The 17,954-nt window shown below is 42.2% G+C and overlaps 1 protein-coding gene across 1 annotated transcript in view; it reads left to right on the top strand.

Moving 5' to 3' along the window:
• The window catches only part of BRD7 (bromodomain containing 7), a gene marked incomplete in the record, with an annotated part of 891,907 nt that extends 874,542 nt beyond the window's left edge, over positions 1-17,365 (top strand). The window contains 1 exon segment of the mRNA XM_044081983.1: positions 17,206-17,365. Coding sequence (XP_043937918.1) covers positions 17,206-17,261 — 56 coding nt within the window.
• Between the last annotated feature and the right edge of the window lie 589 nt (positions 17,366-17,954).

The following is a 17,954-nucleotide window of genomic DNA, read 5'->3' as shown; positions in this document are numbered from 1 at the left end:
ATAAAGGGTCTCAAAAATCTGTCGTATGCTGCCCGACTGAAAGAACTCCAGCTCTATTCAGTCGCCACGCTTGCTCAGAGGTGACCTTTGCCTAACATACAAGGCCATGTCAAACCCAGATTTGATGAATATGCTTCACCTCAAAAATCTAGATCGATCAGAGCGACAAGGGTGGGAGACTTAAACCTCGACACGGCTATTAATAGGACGTGCTGGAGGGATAGATTCATCACCCAAAGACTCCTATGCTGTGGAACAAAATCCCGGTACATGTGAGGCAGAGCACCTCGCTGGCCTTGTTCAAGAGAAATCTTGGCCAATGGATGGGAGATCGCAGATATACCCCAGGGATTACCTCAGTGTCACTGCTCGACAGAGGCACAGCAAAATAATGGGTATAGTTCCCCATACTAAAGGGGTGGCGTAAGCCACAAAACGATGGGCTAGGCTTGTAAATGCCCTCGGGCAGATAGCCTAGTATGAACCTCTGAACCTATGAGAGACGAATCAGCTGGATTCTACCTAGCATGTTTGGTAGGCACTTCCTCTCCAGGGAGAATAGGTCCTATAAGGTTGTCAGTTCCCCTCTCAACATATGCATTCTAATGACTCTAGGGGAAGTGGCTGAATCCTACTTAACCCTGCAGAGGGCCTCCTTTCCAAGGAGATAGTATCCTATCAGCCTGTGACCTCTAAGACTGCCATTCCCCCTTGCTGGCCGGAGGCAAGTGAAAGAGCATTACCCAAGTGTACAACCTGCATTGCCCACATCAACTTACTTCAAACTATTTGGATACCAATGTAGTCTGTCATGCAGTCAGGAAAAAAACACCCCAGTGTGGTCCTCATCTGCCATCAAATCTTTATTTCCCTTCCAGGGTATTGTGGCATGCTCATCCTTCCAGCCTCTTTGTCAAGCACCTGATCTTTCTACTCTTCAGCAGTTTGCTTTTCTGTAGTCAGGACTTTCTCTCTCTATGCCTCTAGTGAGTCTGGGGTGTCCCTTCTAAGGCATCATGAAAAACATGGATCAAAAGATTCATCATGTTTGAAGTGGCTGTGGAGTGGGATAGCATTTTGTTTCTTTAGGGCTTATCTGGCATCCACAAAGCAAAGATGGTACACTTCTGCACATGCTTCCATAGCCTGTTCATCACTGTAGATGCTGACGTATGAACAGCTATCCCATGGGATTTCTCAGTCTTTCGAGGGATTACTGCTGAGACCAAGGTATCAGACCTGGGAGCATTGGACCAAAAGTCCCCTATTCCTTCTGATGCATACGTTCAAGGTATTCTCCAAACATGGGGCTATCTGGGGGATGCAGGGGAGTTGGTATCTTCTTCATCTGAAATGAGTTTCCTGAGGGGATTCAGTGTGTTTATTTTCCAACTGGGCCTTTCTGGGACTTTTTGGAGGAGAGACAATCTGAAAAAAGAGGAAGAGACCTTCCTTGTTGCAGATGTTCTGGTAGGTTGAGGAGGGGTTGTGTTTTGTCTGACCTTTGGCTGAGCAGCAGGTTAGAAAGCCATGTGCACAGTAGGAAACAGATATGCACGTGGGCAACACAAGACAGCAGCCTCCCTATTAGTTATGAAAGAAGCTGTATGTGGAAAGTAATTCTGCCTGAAGTTCTTGTTTGGTGCACTGCTTAAGGTAAGTAAATGTGCCTATTAGTATTGAAATAGTACACATGGTCAAAGTTACATTTTTGCTTCAGCACTAGTAAAGCTGGATGTGCATATTATTACTCCTGTAAATACTGTACCCCAGGTGCCTACTAATCAGCCTGCATATAAAAAGCCAATATAATTGGTAGAATTTGCCTACATTAATACCTCTTTGTCTGAACAATGGCACTACAATATCACTAAGATTCTCCTAGTAGCCTTATTTTTAAAGACTTATCAAGGGCTCTCTTGCAGTGTATTGAGTGTTTGTTTTAACCTACATTTATAGCTTTTAGCAGTACTGAATGAATGTAACTTGATTTTTGTATTGAGTGTTTGTTTTAACCTACATTTATACTTTTTAGTAGTACTGAATGAATGTAAATTATTGCCATACCTGCATAATATAACTTCCTGTACTAAGTTTACTTCTTTTTTTTCTCCCTCTCTTTCAAAAGTTCCCAGCTCTGCATCCTGCCTATTTCAAATCCAAAACCTAGTGTCTACCTGATGCCGGCTACGGACCCCTTTCAAAATAACCTGAACTCCCACTGGACTGCTATCCTAGCACCCTTCCCGTAAAGAAGTGAACATGTATGTGTACTCCCTAAACTGGCAGTAAAGCAATATGCTTGACATTTTTTGCTTTTGGTGATTAAAATCTCTCTTCACAGCCAGGACAGCCAGCAGCCATAGCCCCTCTCTACCCTGTAGCTAGCATACGCTCTCTTCTCACTGAGTATTTTATCCCTTCCCAATTCCTTGATCAGCCTTTCTCCCATATAGAACTTCCATTGTAATACATAACATGTACACTAGGTGGCACCTTTATTTCAGTCAATCCCACACCTTATTTATTTAGCCCTCTGGCTTATAATACTAATACATCTTAACTCTGTTATTCTAAGCCCTGCTCTTAACAAATTATCATCTAGCTATTCTCTAACCTGCTGTACTACTGTATTCCTACTTATCTATGCATAACTAAACTTACCTTAATAAACCTCTTCCACTGATTGTTCCTCTCGAGCTCCTTCCTTCTTTTGTGTCTACCCGCTCCGTTCGCCCTGCAGGCTCACTCTGCCCCCTACCCTACCCCCATATCCCACCCACTCCCAGGGGTCCTACATTTATTCATCACATATCCCTCCCTCCTACCTAATTACCCAATAGCAGCTCCTTCCTCTTCCCCCTCCCTCTCCACCCAGCATAGGAATTTTCCCTCCCCTTTCCTCCCAATCACTACCTTCTCACATAAACTCTCTTCACTTCTTCCTCCCTCCATAAACAATTAAAGCCCTCTTCTCTCTCCTCCTATACCTTCACTGCTTCACAGACATCCTCCTTTCTCCTTATCCTCTTATACCATTCTCCTTTCTTTCAATATGCATTTCATAAGTCACCACTCTCTCTACACCCCTTGTTTTCTCCTTGTCTTCCTAATTCTTCTCTACTACACCAGCTCGTTCTCCTTCACTGCTTATGTAATATTACCTACAAAAATAACCTCCTCACAACCCCACCTTCACCTACAATCCTTCTCACATTTCTACTCAATCTCTTCCTCACTTATATAGCCCAACCCACTTCACCTATTCCACCTTAAAGTATTTTCCTTTACAATTAAGATACTGTCTCCTAAACTACTCCTGGATTTTCCAAAACTCACACTATTTAAACTCAAATGGTTAAAGGATACCTCCTTCAACAATCTAGCCCCTGCTGGAGTTATCCACCCCAACCTTGGTCTTAGTCCCCCTACTTGCAACACCTACCCCTTACCTCCTTCCTCCTTCCACAACACCCTAAAAATCTTTACCATGAATGCCCAGAGTCTTAACAAAGCTCATCACTTTCAAGTTTGGCTATGCCACATCCAACCAGACATCTTAGCAATCTCTGAAACTTGACTCAAACCCCATATCTCAGATGCTGAGATCCTACCCCCAGGATTCAATATTCTCAGAAATGACCGACCAAATAAGAAAGGGGGTGGCTCTGCCTTAATATACTCCAATCTCCTCACCTTAATACCCCTCCAAACTCCAATTCCACATTTCCAGAACACAGAATTGACTACTGGACTACTAAAAATTAATAAACACAAGAATATCTGAATAATAGCCCTTTATATCTCTCCTGGTAACAATATCTCTACCCTTGAGGATATTCTCCTGTGGGCCTCTACTGAAATTAAGTATGAAACTTATATTTTAGGAGATGTAAATATTGACTGGAACAAAATTAATAGTGCCTATCCCTCCCTAGCCATCAACCTCTATAACTTCTCTCAGATAATTCACTCAGTCACCCGACCTAGCAAAGTAAATCCCCCTCGTTCCACTTTAGATTGGATCTTAGTCTCTGATCCTAATAAAATAACCAACTCTGGCACAACTCCTGATTCCATTAGCGACCATTTCCCAGCTTACATTCATTGCTCAATGACGTCTACCCCTCACCAGTACCAATATATTTATACCCGTAACCTCAGTAATTTCAACCCCACATCATTCTCAAGCAAATGAACTGGCAAATACTAAACTCCCTTCCTCTTGACAGTGCTATAGAACACTTCAACTCTGTCTTCCTAGACACTCTAAACTCCCTTGCCCCTCTTAAACACAAGAGGATAAAAACTAATACAGCTCCTTGGCTTTCCAAAGATGCTAAGAAAATTATGCACCAAAGGGACAAACTTTGGAAGCTGTACCAAAAAGATAAACTTCCCAGTACCCTGCTCCAATACAAACAGCAACGTAACCTAGCAAAACAGCTAATAACCAAGGACAAAAAGTCCTACTACATCAAACTCCAGTCCAACAATAACAAAAACCCCAAGCAGTTCTGGAAATCAGTAAACTCACTGCTTAATCTGGGATCCAAAAATAATTCTTGTCCTGACCCAAGCAAATCGGATCTTGATCTAGCCTCTCATTTTAACTCATTCTTCTTAGAAACTATTTCTGACCTGACCAGGACCTTCCCCAACATTAACCCTCCAGCCCCTCTCTCCTCCTCATCTAACCCCACTAATAACTCTCCCCTTGTTCGACTTCAAACCTGCCTCTACTAACTCCATAAAAAGACTTGTATCCAAACTTAAACCATGCTCTAATGCTTCTGACAACATTCCCTCTGCCTTTTTAAAATGTGCTGCTGATGCCTTAGCTCTCCCAATCAGTATTATAATCAACAGATCTGTTAAGGAATCTTACATCCCCAAACACAAATTCTTCCCCTTCATAAAGGAGGCAAAAACACCAGCATCTCTAACTTCTGCCCTAACGCTCTACTCTCTCCAATCTCTAAAATCCTTGAAAAGTGCATTCACCTTCAACGTATGCCTTACCTGGCCCAAAACAATCTTCTTACACCTACACAACATGGTTTCCGCCCAGGTCATAGTATTATAACTGCTCTACTCTTTCTTAGAAACAGTCAATCTAGCCCAAGACTCTGGACATATAGTCTGTACTGTTCTGCTCGATCTGTCCAAAGCATTCGACACTGTTTCACACAAACACCTTCTTTATCACCTCTCAAAGCTCCATCTCTCCCCAAAGACTATATCCTGGTTCTCCAGTTACCTATCAGCTAGAACTCAGGCAGTCAAATGGAAGTACTCTACCTCTTCCTTCTTACCTATCCCAACTGGCGTATCACAGGGATTTATCCTAGGGCCCATACCACAGGGATCTATCCTAGGGCCCATACCACAGGGATCTGTCCTAGGGCCCATGCTTTTCAATATCTTCATAAATAACTCTCATGCTGTCATTCCTGATTCCAAAATTATTCAATATGCAGATGATTCTACCTTAGTCTGCTCTGCCTCTAACCTCTCAGAATTGCTGTCTAAAACACAAACTGCCTTTTCAACCACCGAAAATTGGATGCACCAAAACCACCTCTCTCTCAATGCAAACAAATCAAAAATTCTACTTTTCCCTCCCACAAAGTCTTTCTCCTACAACAAAAATGCTTTCAAAGTGCTAAGTCAAAGTAATTCAGCTATAGAAGTGGTTCCTTCCACTAAACTGCTTGGTGTTACTATTGATGAACATCTCAAGTTCGATATCCATATTCAACAAAATATTAAGAAAACCCACCAAAGGCTAGGTATGCTGTATAGGAACAATCACGTCCTCTCTTATACTACTAGGAATACTCTGGCCACCACTTATCTACTGCCTTCCTTATTATATGGAGCCCCCCCGCTAACTAACCTGTCCTCCTCTATTTCCTCCAAACTAGAAAACTGCTGTAATAAAATCTCAAAATTTGCTTCCAAATCTAAACCTTCTACCCATCACTGCCTTTACCCTAAGATCCCTAAAGGTGCTTGAACTCCCAAACTACTTAGACTTCCTCCAACTCACCACTGCACACAGACTTGTATATCACCCAACTAAGTGTCCAGCACTAACTAATATCCTCCCCCATTACACCACCAATAGAACTCTCAGATCTGAGCATCAAAACCTAATTCCTATCCCCAAACCCAAAAGTACAGCAGGCCAACTTCTCACTGTCTCTCTAGGCAAAAAATGGAATTCCCTTCCTCCCTCTCTAAGAACTATCCCAAACTTGGAAAACTTCAAAACTCAACTTACCAAACGCCTGGCCACAAAATGGAAATGCAATTGCCACCATCCAACCTAATCTTCCGTAGTCCATTCCCCTGGGGGGTTTTCCCACTCAGCCCTCAGCAACTCTCCTTCAGCTACGCTCCTGGGGGTTTTCCCCCCTCAGGTTCCTAAGACCTCAATAACTCTCCTTCAGCTATGCTCCCACAAGTATTTTCTAAGCTCTCCCTTCTCCATTAGCTATCAGTAACTATCAATACAATAACAATAGCTATCGATAACCTCAATAACTCTCCTTCAGCTATGCTCCTATGAGCATTTTCTTTGCTTTCCTTCCTCTATTAGCTGCTTATTTCTTATGGTTCTACATTGTAACTATTGCATGTAGCTTTCCATTTACTACATTGTAACTATTGCATGTAGGTTTCCATTTACTACATTGTAACTATTGCATGCAGCTTTCCATTACTAATTTATTTTCTGAAATTGTGCATGTATAGTGTATCCTCATTTTACTTAAAAGTATGTATATAAAACATCTTCTCACCTAATATCGGAGTGTGCACACTAAAGAAAATGCTTTTCTACTTATTATGCCTATTTTCAAGGTATTACTTGTAACTGTTTCCATATTATGTAAGACTGACATCCGTGTATTTCTGTACCTTATCTGTATTACGTATCTTGGAGCTTTTCTCCCTGGGCCTCCACTGTAAACGGGTCACTCTGACCCAGTGGACTTCCCCGGTAATCAAACTGGAAATAAGTAAAAAAATAAATAAATGTTGGGAAAGTGCCAGCATTATGACAGGAACAGAAGGCTTTTGCACTGTTTCACATCAGTGGCAATTTTGAAAACTGCAACATCAAGAGACCCCAAGATAAAAATCCTGAAGCTGGGAAGATCTAAACCAAAATCTCTACTGGAAAACCTGGTACTGACATTGATGCCAAGATCCCCAAAATTGGCATCAAAAGCACTACAGGTGCTGAGAGCAATGGCATCAACAAAACAGATACTTGAGATGCCCCTTGCCATACATACTAATGCCAAGTCATATGGTGCTAAAAGTGACAATGTAGCCCTAACATGGGCCTGATGTCAGAGAAATGATAGCCCTGGCATCATGGGTGGCATCCTCCAAATCAGCACCAGCTGAATAAGCTGTAGTACCAGAAAAGGCAGAAGAAGTAAACTAGTTGCAAAAAAAGTGCCAAGGATTCCCTGGGTCCCACAGATGGAGTATGGCAGGAGCAACACCAAAATGCCAAACCCTTCATATGGACAGGAGAGGGGGACAATCCTTGACATTATATGGGCGTGAGGTGTTGGAACATGAGAAATGCCCCTGTTTTATTGTATCAGAATAGAAGGAATCATCAAAACTAGTTTCAGACCTGTATCTGAAGCCTTACAGAAAGAAGGCTTCATCCATGGTAACAGGTAAACCAGGTGTGTTCTGACTAATTAGGAAAGATTTTTTGGTTGTTTTTGTGTTTCTTTCTTAACAATTAGAATGGTAAACTTGGCAGAGACCTTGACTGGTAAACTTGGCAGAGACCTTGACTGAGGAACTTGAGGGTTGCAGTTAGTGATTTTTTCAGTTAAGTAATATTTAAGTTGTATTTTTTTCAAAGCTGTTCTGTGAATTTTTCAAAAATTGAGCACTTGCATAGGTTATGATTGACATCATGGCAGTTAAACTTTCTGTCTGTATGTGGAGAAATTTTCCTCCCACAGAACACCAATGGAATGAGTATTCCATTATAAGATGTTAACAAGGCTTTTGCCCAAATGGAAGAAAGGTTTATGACCAAAATAAAAATCTATTAAAACAGGTGTGGGGTACTCTAAATGTTATATTAGAGTTAGAAGAGACTGAAAGAAAGATGCCAGAAAAATGTTCCTGATATCTATTTGAACATTCTGGTCCAGTGATACAGAAACAGGACATCTGTCTTTCCTGCCAATGACCTGAGTTCAGGAAATGGACTTGACCATCAGCAGGGCTCACTGTGCAGTAGTAGGAAAGAGTTATTGACGGCAAGCTGTCATATCTCAGGAGAAAGGGCTGGGGGAAGTCCGATATCTGTGTGACCTCCATTCCTCCCAGGCCATCTCTGGTTACAACATGGGGAGCAGCAGTGACTCCTGACATCACTGCATTCACAACTAGGGACCTTGCATGACCTGCCATGTGTGTAATGGTCTCTTTCTTCTCATCTACATCTCTCTCTCCCTTTCATTGAATCTGTTGCTGTCCCATGTGTGTAATACTGACTTACTGCAAGGGTGATTTCCCAAGTAGTCAGGAGATTCACCAAGATTACATCTAAGAGTGCACAGTTGTGAATAGAGGAATACAGGACTGGGTCAGCATGGAAGCCAGGGAGACTGCTGGATGCTATGCAAGTGCTGGATAGGTAGTGGAAAAATAAAATTTCTCGCAATATTTAGACAGGTCCATGGAACAGAGGGAGAAAACTCTGATGAAGCCACAAACAAACCCAAGTTTTATTGATGGCATAGGTGCCTATAGATCTTCACCAGGGAGGATAGTTGTGAGCCACTGCTGCCATTTCCCCCTTCTTGGAGGAGGGAGGTAGCTGTATCCTCGCCATATGGGTAGTACCTAGCAAGAGCACTAGATTTTACCCTAAATAGAGTTCTGCATCAGCAGAGCCTGCACAATGTAGCCGACGGAAAATTGGCACGTGCAGGTATGCTTCTTCACTGGCAGCTATTTATAGGCTTGGAGAAGCCACCCAGGGAGGTGCTGTCAGTGCAAGAGGGTAGCTTATCCATCCATCCCATGTAAGCTGGCACACTCCATATGCCACAACTCTCTTTTGGGATGGGAACAGAGGGTTATTAGGCATTCCTGGGCAGGAGCAAATGAGCATTACTGCTCTGGCCTAGCCCAGGAATACCTGGCTCTGATCCCATGAGAAGAAATGGGCCAAGTCAGTGAAACTATAGGAGCCATCAGGCAACATCCTAGGAAGCATAAAAAAAATTCTCAGCAATGTATCAAAAGCAGCTTGAGGTCATATTTTCTTGTTGGGCATTGAGCACAGTAGTGCAGATTTTGAGGGGCTTTCTTGGTCCTGCAGTGCATTGTGGGATGAAGAAGGTGCTTACCAACTTGACAAGGTTTCATTTGCAAATCAGTCCCAAAGCCTGATGGCCTTAGTCATGCCTTTACAAAAGATGGACCACTTTTTATCAGATTGTCATTGAATGAAATATTTTTCTTGGTAAATTTCCCATTTCATTGCAGTTTTTTCAGTCTAGGGATGGCTATTTTTTGTCATATTTTCCAGCACATGACCAACTTAGAACTTTATATGCAGTTGAACAATTAAGATTCTAACATCTTGTAGGTTTCTGTGGGGAGTGTGAGCCAATATCCATTTGTTTTTCATCACACTTCTCCATTTTTTCAATATCTGTAGAGAATCCAGTGTTTGTGTGCAGCTCTGGAGTGAAGGTGTCTTTGCCTGCTATTCTTCTAACTTAGAAGGTGGTCTTTTCCTCTCACTGTTGCAGCTGCCTTTCAATGAATAATTGAACAGTGTTCTGTCTGACTAATTAGGAAAGAATTTTTGGTTGTTTTTGTGTTTCTTTCTTAACGATTAGAATGGTAAACTTGGCAGAGACCTTGACTGAGGAACTGAAGATGAGGAACTTGAGGGTTGCAGTTAGTGATTTTTTCAGTTAAGTAATATTTAAGTTGTATTTTTTTCAAAGCTGTTCTGCGAATTTTTCACAAATTGAGCACTTGCATAGGTTATGATTGACATCATGGCAGTTAAACTTTCTGTCTGTATGTGGAGAAATTTTCCTCCCACAGAACACCAATGGAATGAGTATTCCATTATAAGATGTTAACAAGGCTTTTGCCCAAATGGAAGAAAGGTTTATGACCAAAATAAAAAGCTATTAAAACAGGTGTGGGGTACTCTAAATGTTATATTAGAGTTAGAAGAGACTGAAAGAAAGATGCCAGAAAAATGTTCCTGATATCTATTTGAACATTCTGGTCCAGTGATACAGAAACAGGACATCTGTCTTTCCTGCCAATGACCTGAGTTCAGGAAATGGACTCGACCATCAGCAGGTCTCACTGTGCAGTAGTAGGAAAGAGTTATTGACGGCAAGCTGTCATATCTCAGGAGAAAGGGCTGGGGGAAGTCCGATATCTGTGTGACCTCCATTCCTCCCAGGCCATCTCGGGTTACAACATGGGGAGCAGCAGTGACTCCTGACATCACTGCATTCACAACTAGGGACCTTGCATGACCTGCCATGTGTGTAATGGTCTTTTTCTTCTCATCTACATCTCTCTCTCCCTTTCATTGAATCTGTTGCTGTCCCATGTATGTAATACTGACTTACTGCAAGGGTGATTTCCCAAGTAGTCAGGAGATTCACCAAGATTACATCTAAGAGTGCACAGTTGTGAATAGAGGAATACAGGTCTGGGTCAGCATGGAAGCCAGGGAGACTGCTGGATGCTATGCAAGTGCTGGATAGGTAGTGGAAAAATAAAATTTCTTGCAATATTTAGACAGGTCCATGGAACAGAGGGAGAAAACTCTGATGAAGCCACAAACAAACCCAAGTTTTATTGATGGCACAGGTGCCTATAGATCTTCACCAGGGAGGATAGTTGTGAGCCACTGCTGCCATTTCCCCCTTCTTGGAGGAGGGAGGTAGCTGTATCCTCGCCATATGGGTAGTACCTAGCAAGAGCACTAGATTTTACCCTAAATAGAGTTCTGCATCAGCAGAGCCTACACAATGTAGCCGACGGAAAATTGGCACGTGCAGGTATGCTTCTTCACTGGCAGCTATTTATAGGCTTGGAGAAGCCACCCAGGGAGGTGCTGTCAGTGCAAGAGGGTAGCTTATCCATCCATCCCATGTAAGCTGGCACACTCCATATGCCACAACTCTCTTTTGGGATGGGAACAGAGGGTTATTAGGCATTCCTGGGCAGGAGCAAATGAGCATTACTGCTCTGGCCTAGCCCAGGAATACCTGGCTCTGATCCCATGAGAAGAAATGGGCCAAGTCAGTGAAACTATAGGAGCCATCAGGCAACATCCTAGGAAGCATAAAAAAAATTCTCAGCAATGTATCAAAAGCAGCTTGAGGTCATATTTTCTTGTTGGGCATTGAGCACAGTAGTGCAGATTTTGAGGGGCTTTCTTGGTCCTGCAGTGCATTGTGGGATGAAGAAGGTGCTTACCAACTTGACAAGGTTTCATTTGCAAATCAGTCCCAAAGCCTGATGGCCTTAGTCATGCCTTTACAAAAGATGGACCACTTTTTATCAGATTGTCATTGAATGAAATATTTTTCTTGGTAAATTTCCCATTTCATTGCAGTTTTTTCAGTCTAGGGATGGCTATTTTTGTCATATTTTCCAGCACATGACCAACTTAGAACTTTATTGCAGTTGAACAATTAAGATTCTAACATCTTGTAGGTTTCTGTGGGGAGTGTGAGCCAATATCCATTTGTTTTTCATCACACTTCTCCATTTTTTCAATATCTGTAGAGAATCCAGTGTTTGTGTGCAGCTCTGGAGTGAAGGTGTCTTTGCCTGCTATTCTTCTAACTTAGAAGGTGGTCTTTTCCTCTCACTGTTGCAGCTGCCTTTCAATGAATAATTCTTCAGTCATTAGAAGCAAAAAGTACTCCAGCTAGCCTTTAACAAGAAAAATAACCAGAGATACTGTAGACGTGTTTGAGATATTTTAATGAAAATCTGTATAAAACAGAAATATGGAATCAAGAAAGAGCATGTTTTTAGGGAGTGTAATGAGTTCGGCGGTAGCGTTGTTACCTCACAGCAAGAGGTTCTCCTGTTCGATTCGTGGGAGTGCCTTCTGTGTGGAGTCTGCATGCCCTCCCCGCGGTTGGGTAGCATTCGAAAGACGTGTGCGTAAATGGGTGTGCCTTCATTGAAGGTTGGGCGTCGAGCTGGCACCTCGGCGTTTCGTAAAAATCTACTGCCAGTCAGCGGACCGGAGTTCCGCTGTGGCGACCCCTTACCGGGGAAAAAAGCCGAAAGACAAACAATGAGTTGACAGATTTCAAAAATTCCTTATGGAGTATGCCATCAGAAATACTGGGGGAGGAAGTGGCTATAACTAAGGAAATTATTCTGTTGAGCCGAGTCACAGGATCTTAGTTACCTAGACATAGAAAGGCCTTAACTGCTTTTTTGGCAGCTAACAGAATTAAACTTATTAGGAAATAGAAATCAAAGTCTAAACCAACTCTATTTAACGTATTGAGTATTATAAAAGAGATAAAAGAACTGAAAGAGGGATGTTTAATAAAGGGAAGGTGCAAAATACATAGAAATAGAAACTGTGGGAACAGTACATGCAGAATAATGTTCAGGAGGGGGAGTAAGGTTTAAGGCACACTAGGAATTCAATTTATATACTGTTCAACTGATAATAGCTACAAAGAAAGTAAAGATGCAATGTATAATGTATGCAAATGGAAAAAAATTGTCTGTGTCCTAAGTGCTACATTAATAAAGGTGCTTAAAAAAGGTAGGTTCTCAGAATCCACTCAAAAGCTTGCTTAAAGGTCAAGTACATTTGCAAAGTCAAACAGGGCTAGCTTGTGGGTTGTGTTTCTTTTTCTTCTTAGTGACAATGTACCAGCTATACTTTTGTCTTTGGGGTTCAAAATCTAAGGTATCTAATGTCTTTTGGTCATACAGTGTAAAGGTAGACATACCGCTCAACTTCTTTGCTCAAGAATTCTTGACAAAGCCAAAAATAATGGGGGACAAAGGTCCAAAATCAGGGAAGTTTTGATATATTACCTAAATTTACTTGTGTTAGAACAACAGGCTGTGCAGTAACATGCATTTTCTGAACAGCACATTATGAAACTATGTATGGTGTTATTGACTGATTGTAAACCTAATTGAGTAACCAGAAAATTTAAAAAAAATGTGAGGGATTTTGCAAAAATATGATGCAAAATCAGGGACATATGAGAGGTATGAGGAATGGGTATCATGGCATACCTTCATTTTCTTGGGAAACCTGAGCCAAATGAAAACATTTCACCAGTATGACATGAAATTACTGAAAACACAGCAGTTAAATCAACCCTCTGCTGTTGGGTGTGTATGTCATACAGTATCTTAACACTTTTCTTAGATTTTTGAAAGTATTTTTCCATGTTTTATTTTAAGACATTATTCACGGAATGATTTTGTCCATGATGATGCATACATTTTAGTTTTACTCTGTGATTATCTTTTATGTTGTTTATTGTACCTTATTTCTACGAAAGCATGATGTTCATCATGCATACAGCTGCAGTCATAACAGATAGGGTTGTCCTGCCGTCAGGTGGGTCCTCGGTCGGCCGAATTCCAAAGTCTAGGTCCGGCGTCGGTTGTCGTCGCTTCTTCCCTGACGTCAGTGCGGCAGGGGTATAAAGGAACCAGCCGACGCCATTTTCTTCAGTCTTTCTTGCCGCGCGGTGTCTGAAGCAGAAGCATTTCACAAGTGCCGGTCGGCCAGCTCCTGAGTTTTACGAAAATATTTCAGCTGAAGTCTTCTTGAAAGCTAAGTACCCCGTTGGGGAAACTTTTCTTGCCTCAGACCGATGTCACATATTTACTCGTACCAAAATTCAAGATGCTCACATTACAGCAGCTTCTTCCCATGCTGGGCAAGGAGTCTTGGCTGGTAACATTGGACCTCAAGGAGGCATACCTGCATGTCCCTATCAGACAAGATTGCAGAAGATACCTCAGGTTTCTTGCAGGTTCAACCCATTATCAATTCTCTGCATTGCCCTTTGGCTTATCTACTGCGCCCAGAGTGTTTACGAAATGCCTGGCATCAGTAATTGCCTTTTGCAGACTTCAAGGGATACAAATATACCCATATCTGGACGACTGCCTGATCCAAGCGGACAGCAAGCACATACTTCTGAAACACCTGGCGTTTGTAATAAAATTGTTGAACTTTCTGGGATACACAGTCAACAAAAAGAAATCAAAACTAATACCCTCTCAAGCAATAATTTTCCTGGGTGCCAGCTTGAATACAAACACCCAGATGGTCTACCTCACACCAGAGAAGCAAGGGCAACTATCTCAATACTTCAGAAAAATGGCAACCTTCACCAGGCTGACTGCAAGGAAAGTCCTGCAGGCTCCGGGATTCATGGCATCTTGCATCCTGCAGATCACATGTGCAAAGCTGCATATGAGGAAACTTCAATGGTACCTAAAAAACTTATGGTCTCAACACAGCCACAGTTTGGAAACAATTATACCACTCATTCCATGTCTTCAAAAGGAATTTCTGTGGTGGGCTCAAGCATGCCAAAGAAACATAGGTCTCCACTTCTGCATGCCTCAAGCAAATCAAATCATCACAACAGATGCCTCGGACTATGCCTGGGGGGCGCACATGGCAGATCAGTGCATTCAGGGCAAATGGTCCCAAAAAGAGAAGCACCTGCACATCAATCAAAAGGAAATGCTAGCAGTACAAAATGCTATTATGGCCTTCAAAGACCTACTGCATCCAGGCCAGCTATTGATAAGGACAGACAACACCACAGTGATGTGGTACATAAACAAACAGGGAGGAACTCATTCATACCCCCTGTGCAGACTAGCCATGTCCCTTTGGAACACAGCTCTGGAATTGCAAATCCAACTTCAAGCACAATTCCTGCCAGGGAAGGAAAACACGCTGGCAGACAACCTAAGCAGAAATATGACAGATCCACATGAATGGAAGTTGCATCCTCAAGTTTTCGCAAAGATAATTCAGGCATGGGGACGGCCAGACATGGATCTCTTTGCTACCCACAGAAATTACCAACTGAAAAAATTTTGCTCAAGGACCTATCATCCACAGGCCTGGAAAGTGGATGCACTTTCTTTCAATTGGACAACATTGACAGTCTATGCCTTTCCACCTCTTCCTCTGCTGCCCAAAGTTCTATTAAAAGCCAGAGCAGAGAGGCCAAAGATGATTCTCATTGCTCCAGACTGGCCAAGACAACACTGGTATCCACTTCTGAGGAGCCTGACGCATTCCCCACCATGGATCCTGCCTCTAGTGCCTCTTCTGTTGACCCAGCACAACTTCAAAACTCTTCACAGTCAGCTGAAAACCCTCAATCTTGCCGCATGGAGGATTCCTTGATTTCCCAACAGACCCTCCTCTCCAAGGAGGTGCAGGATGTCATCTTGGAGGCCAGAAGACCTTCTACTGGAAAAGCCTACTCCACCAAATGGAAACATTTTTGTGCCTGGAATCAGAAAAAGTGCCAGAATCCTTGGGTACTAAATTTACCTCAAATTTTACAGTACCTAGCTGAGATGTTAAACAGTGGACTTTCCTTCTCCTCCATCAAGATCCATGCTTCAGCCATTTCTGCACAATACAACACTGATCCTCCTTCTCCTCCATCAAGATCCATGCTTCAGCCATTTCTGCACAATACAACACTGATCCTCCTTTATTCTCTCATCCTCTCTTAAGACAGTTCCTCAGAGGGGCTAAGAATATAAAACCCCCAAGGAAACCACCAGTACCTGCTTGGGACCTCAACTTCATTTTAGAAAATCTGACCCTGCCTCCATTTGAGCCAGCTGCTTCAACAGAACTGCAATATTTGTCATGGAAAACAGCCTTCCTTCTGGCTATCACCTCAGCACGCAGGGTTTCGGAACTACAAGCCCTCATGGCTGTGCAACCTTTCATCATTTTCCATCAGGACAGAGTTTCCTTATGAACCAACCCTTCCTTTATACCAAAGGTAGTATCCAGTGTAGCCTTGAATCAGACTATCCACTTACCTACCTTTTATCCTAACCCACAAAACAAAGGGGAAAGACTACTGCATTCCTTGGACATTCACAGGCAACTTTGTTATTATTTGGACAGGACAAGGCCATTCAGAAAATCAGAGCAACTCTTTGTGTCCTATGCTACAGGTGCTCAAGGAAAGGCTATTTCCAAACAGACAATCTCAAAATGGATAGCCCACTGCATACGCTTTTGTTACTCATTTCATGGAAAAACTGTACCTACAGGCATCAGATCTCACTCCACAAGGTCCACAGCTACCTCTGCAGCTTTCCTCAGGGCGGTTCCTACCAAGAATATTTTGGAAGCAGCCACTTGGAGCTCTGTGCACACTTTCTCCAAGCACTATCACCTTCCACTATACTCTAAATCTAGAGCTGGCTTCGCCACAGCAGTCTTGCAGGGCATCCGTGCTCGTCCTAGTTCCACTTAGTGCCTGCCACCCCTTTTTAGCTTTGGGATTCTACCCATCTGTTATGACTGCAGCTGTATGCACGATGAACATAGTACAGTTTTGTACCTACCATAAATGTAGATGTTCGAGTGCTAATACAGCTGCAGTCCAGGTTTCCCTCCCTCCATCCCCTCTTGGGGCAGGCCTTATGACAAACACCTCCTCATACAACCTGATTGGGGTATTCTTTTATGGTGTATTTGCTTGCAAACCACTGTTCTTTGATTATATTACATTATATTATTACATAAGTTTATGTTTTGCCTTAATTCTGGGGGCACCTGACATCTGGGGCAAGAAAAACTGAAGAAAATGGCGTCGGCTGGTTCCTTTATACCCCTGCCGCACTGACGTCAGGGAAGAAGCGACGACAACCGATGCCGGACCTAGATTTTGGAATTCGGCCGACCGAGGACCCGCCTGATGGCAGGACAACCCTATATGTTATGACTGCAGCTGTATTAGCACTCGAACATCTACATTTATGGTAGGTACAAAACTGTACTTTTGCACTACTGTGAAGAAAACTAAGCATGACTATTTTACTTTCATTGCATGATTAAACCAGTTAACTACAAAATGAAATCTGAGCAGTTTTCTTTTTTCTTTGTAGATTTTTACAATCCTACCATCAACAGCATTGAAACATCTACTCCAATTTCATTGTGATACTCAATAGTATTGTGTTCATCTGGGTTCCCTGATGCAGTTGTTTGAACATTTTGGTGCTCCTTGTTTACATAATACTTTATACAATAAAGTTATAAAATAAGGAGATTTTTCTTTTTCTTTTTTTTTTTTATTTTTTTTGCAAAATACAAGAAATCATCATAGAGTAAGCCTTCCATTTAAATTGCAATTCACCATTTCTATTGATAGTAATAGTTGCTGTTGCACCTGTTCATGATTACTGAGAATGTCTTCTTTATTATCTCAGACCTATGGACCACCTTACTGAAGGAGGTAATGGAAACATTACCCATACTGATGTCCTGCGAAATTTTTTTGTGAATATGTGCTTTACATTTCTCGGAGATAATCCGTGTTCGTCAGATTACTGCAGAACTTTTCGTACTGTTTCTGCCACTTTTATTTTCTAAGAACATACATATTAAGACTACTTATCTACCCAACCTTTTCCTTTATTCTTGACTGACTTTCCTACAGAGCATGGCAATGGCTACCTCATTTTGGCTAGTAGTCAGTGTGAATGCTAATGTGGTAGGTGGGAAGGAGACTGCTGTTTCATGGTTTGAGCTTATTCTTGTGTGCAGAAAGTATTTTTGAATTTTTTTTTTTTTTTTTTTATAACTTGGATGAGGGCATACATTGACATCAGCTAATTTCCATCATGACGACAGG

This window comes from Protopterus annectens, chromosome 8.part1, assembly GCF_019279795.1.
Source record: "Protopterus annectens isolate FY-2018-M chromosome 8.part1, PAN1.0, whole genome shotgun sequence".
NCBI lineage: Eukaryota > Metazoa > Chordata > Ceratodontiformes > Protopteridae > Protopterus > Protopterus annectens.
The sequence above is the reverse complement of the archived record's forward strand: the minus strand, read 5'-3'. Positions and strand labels throughout refer to the sequence as shown.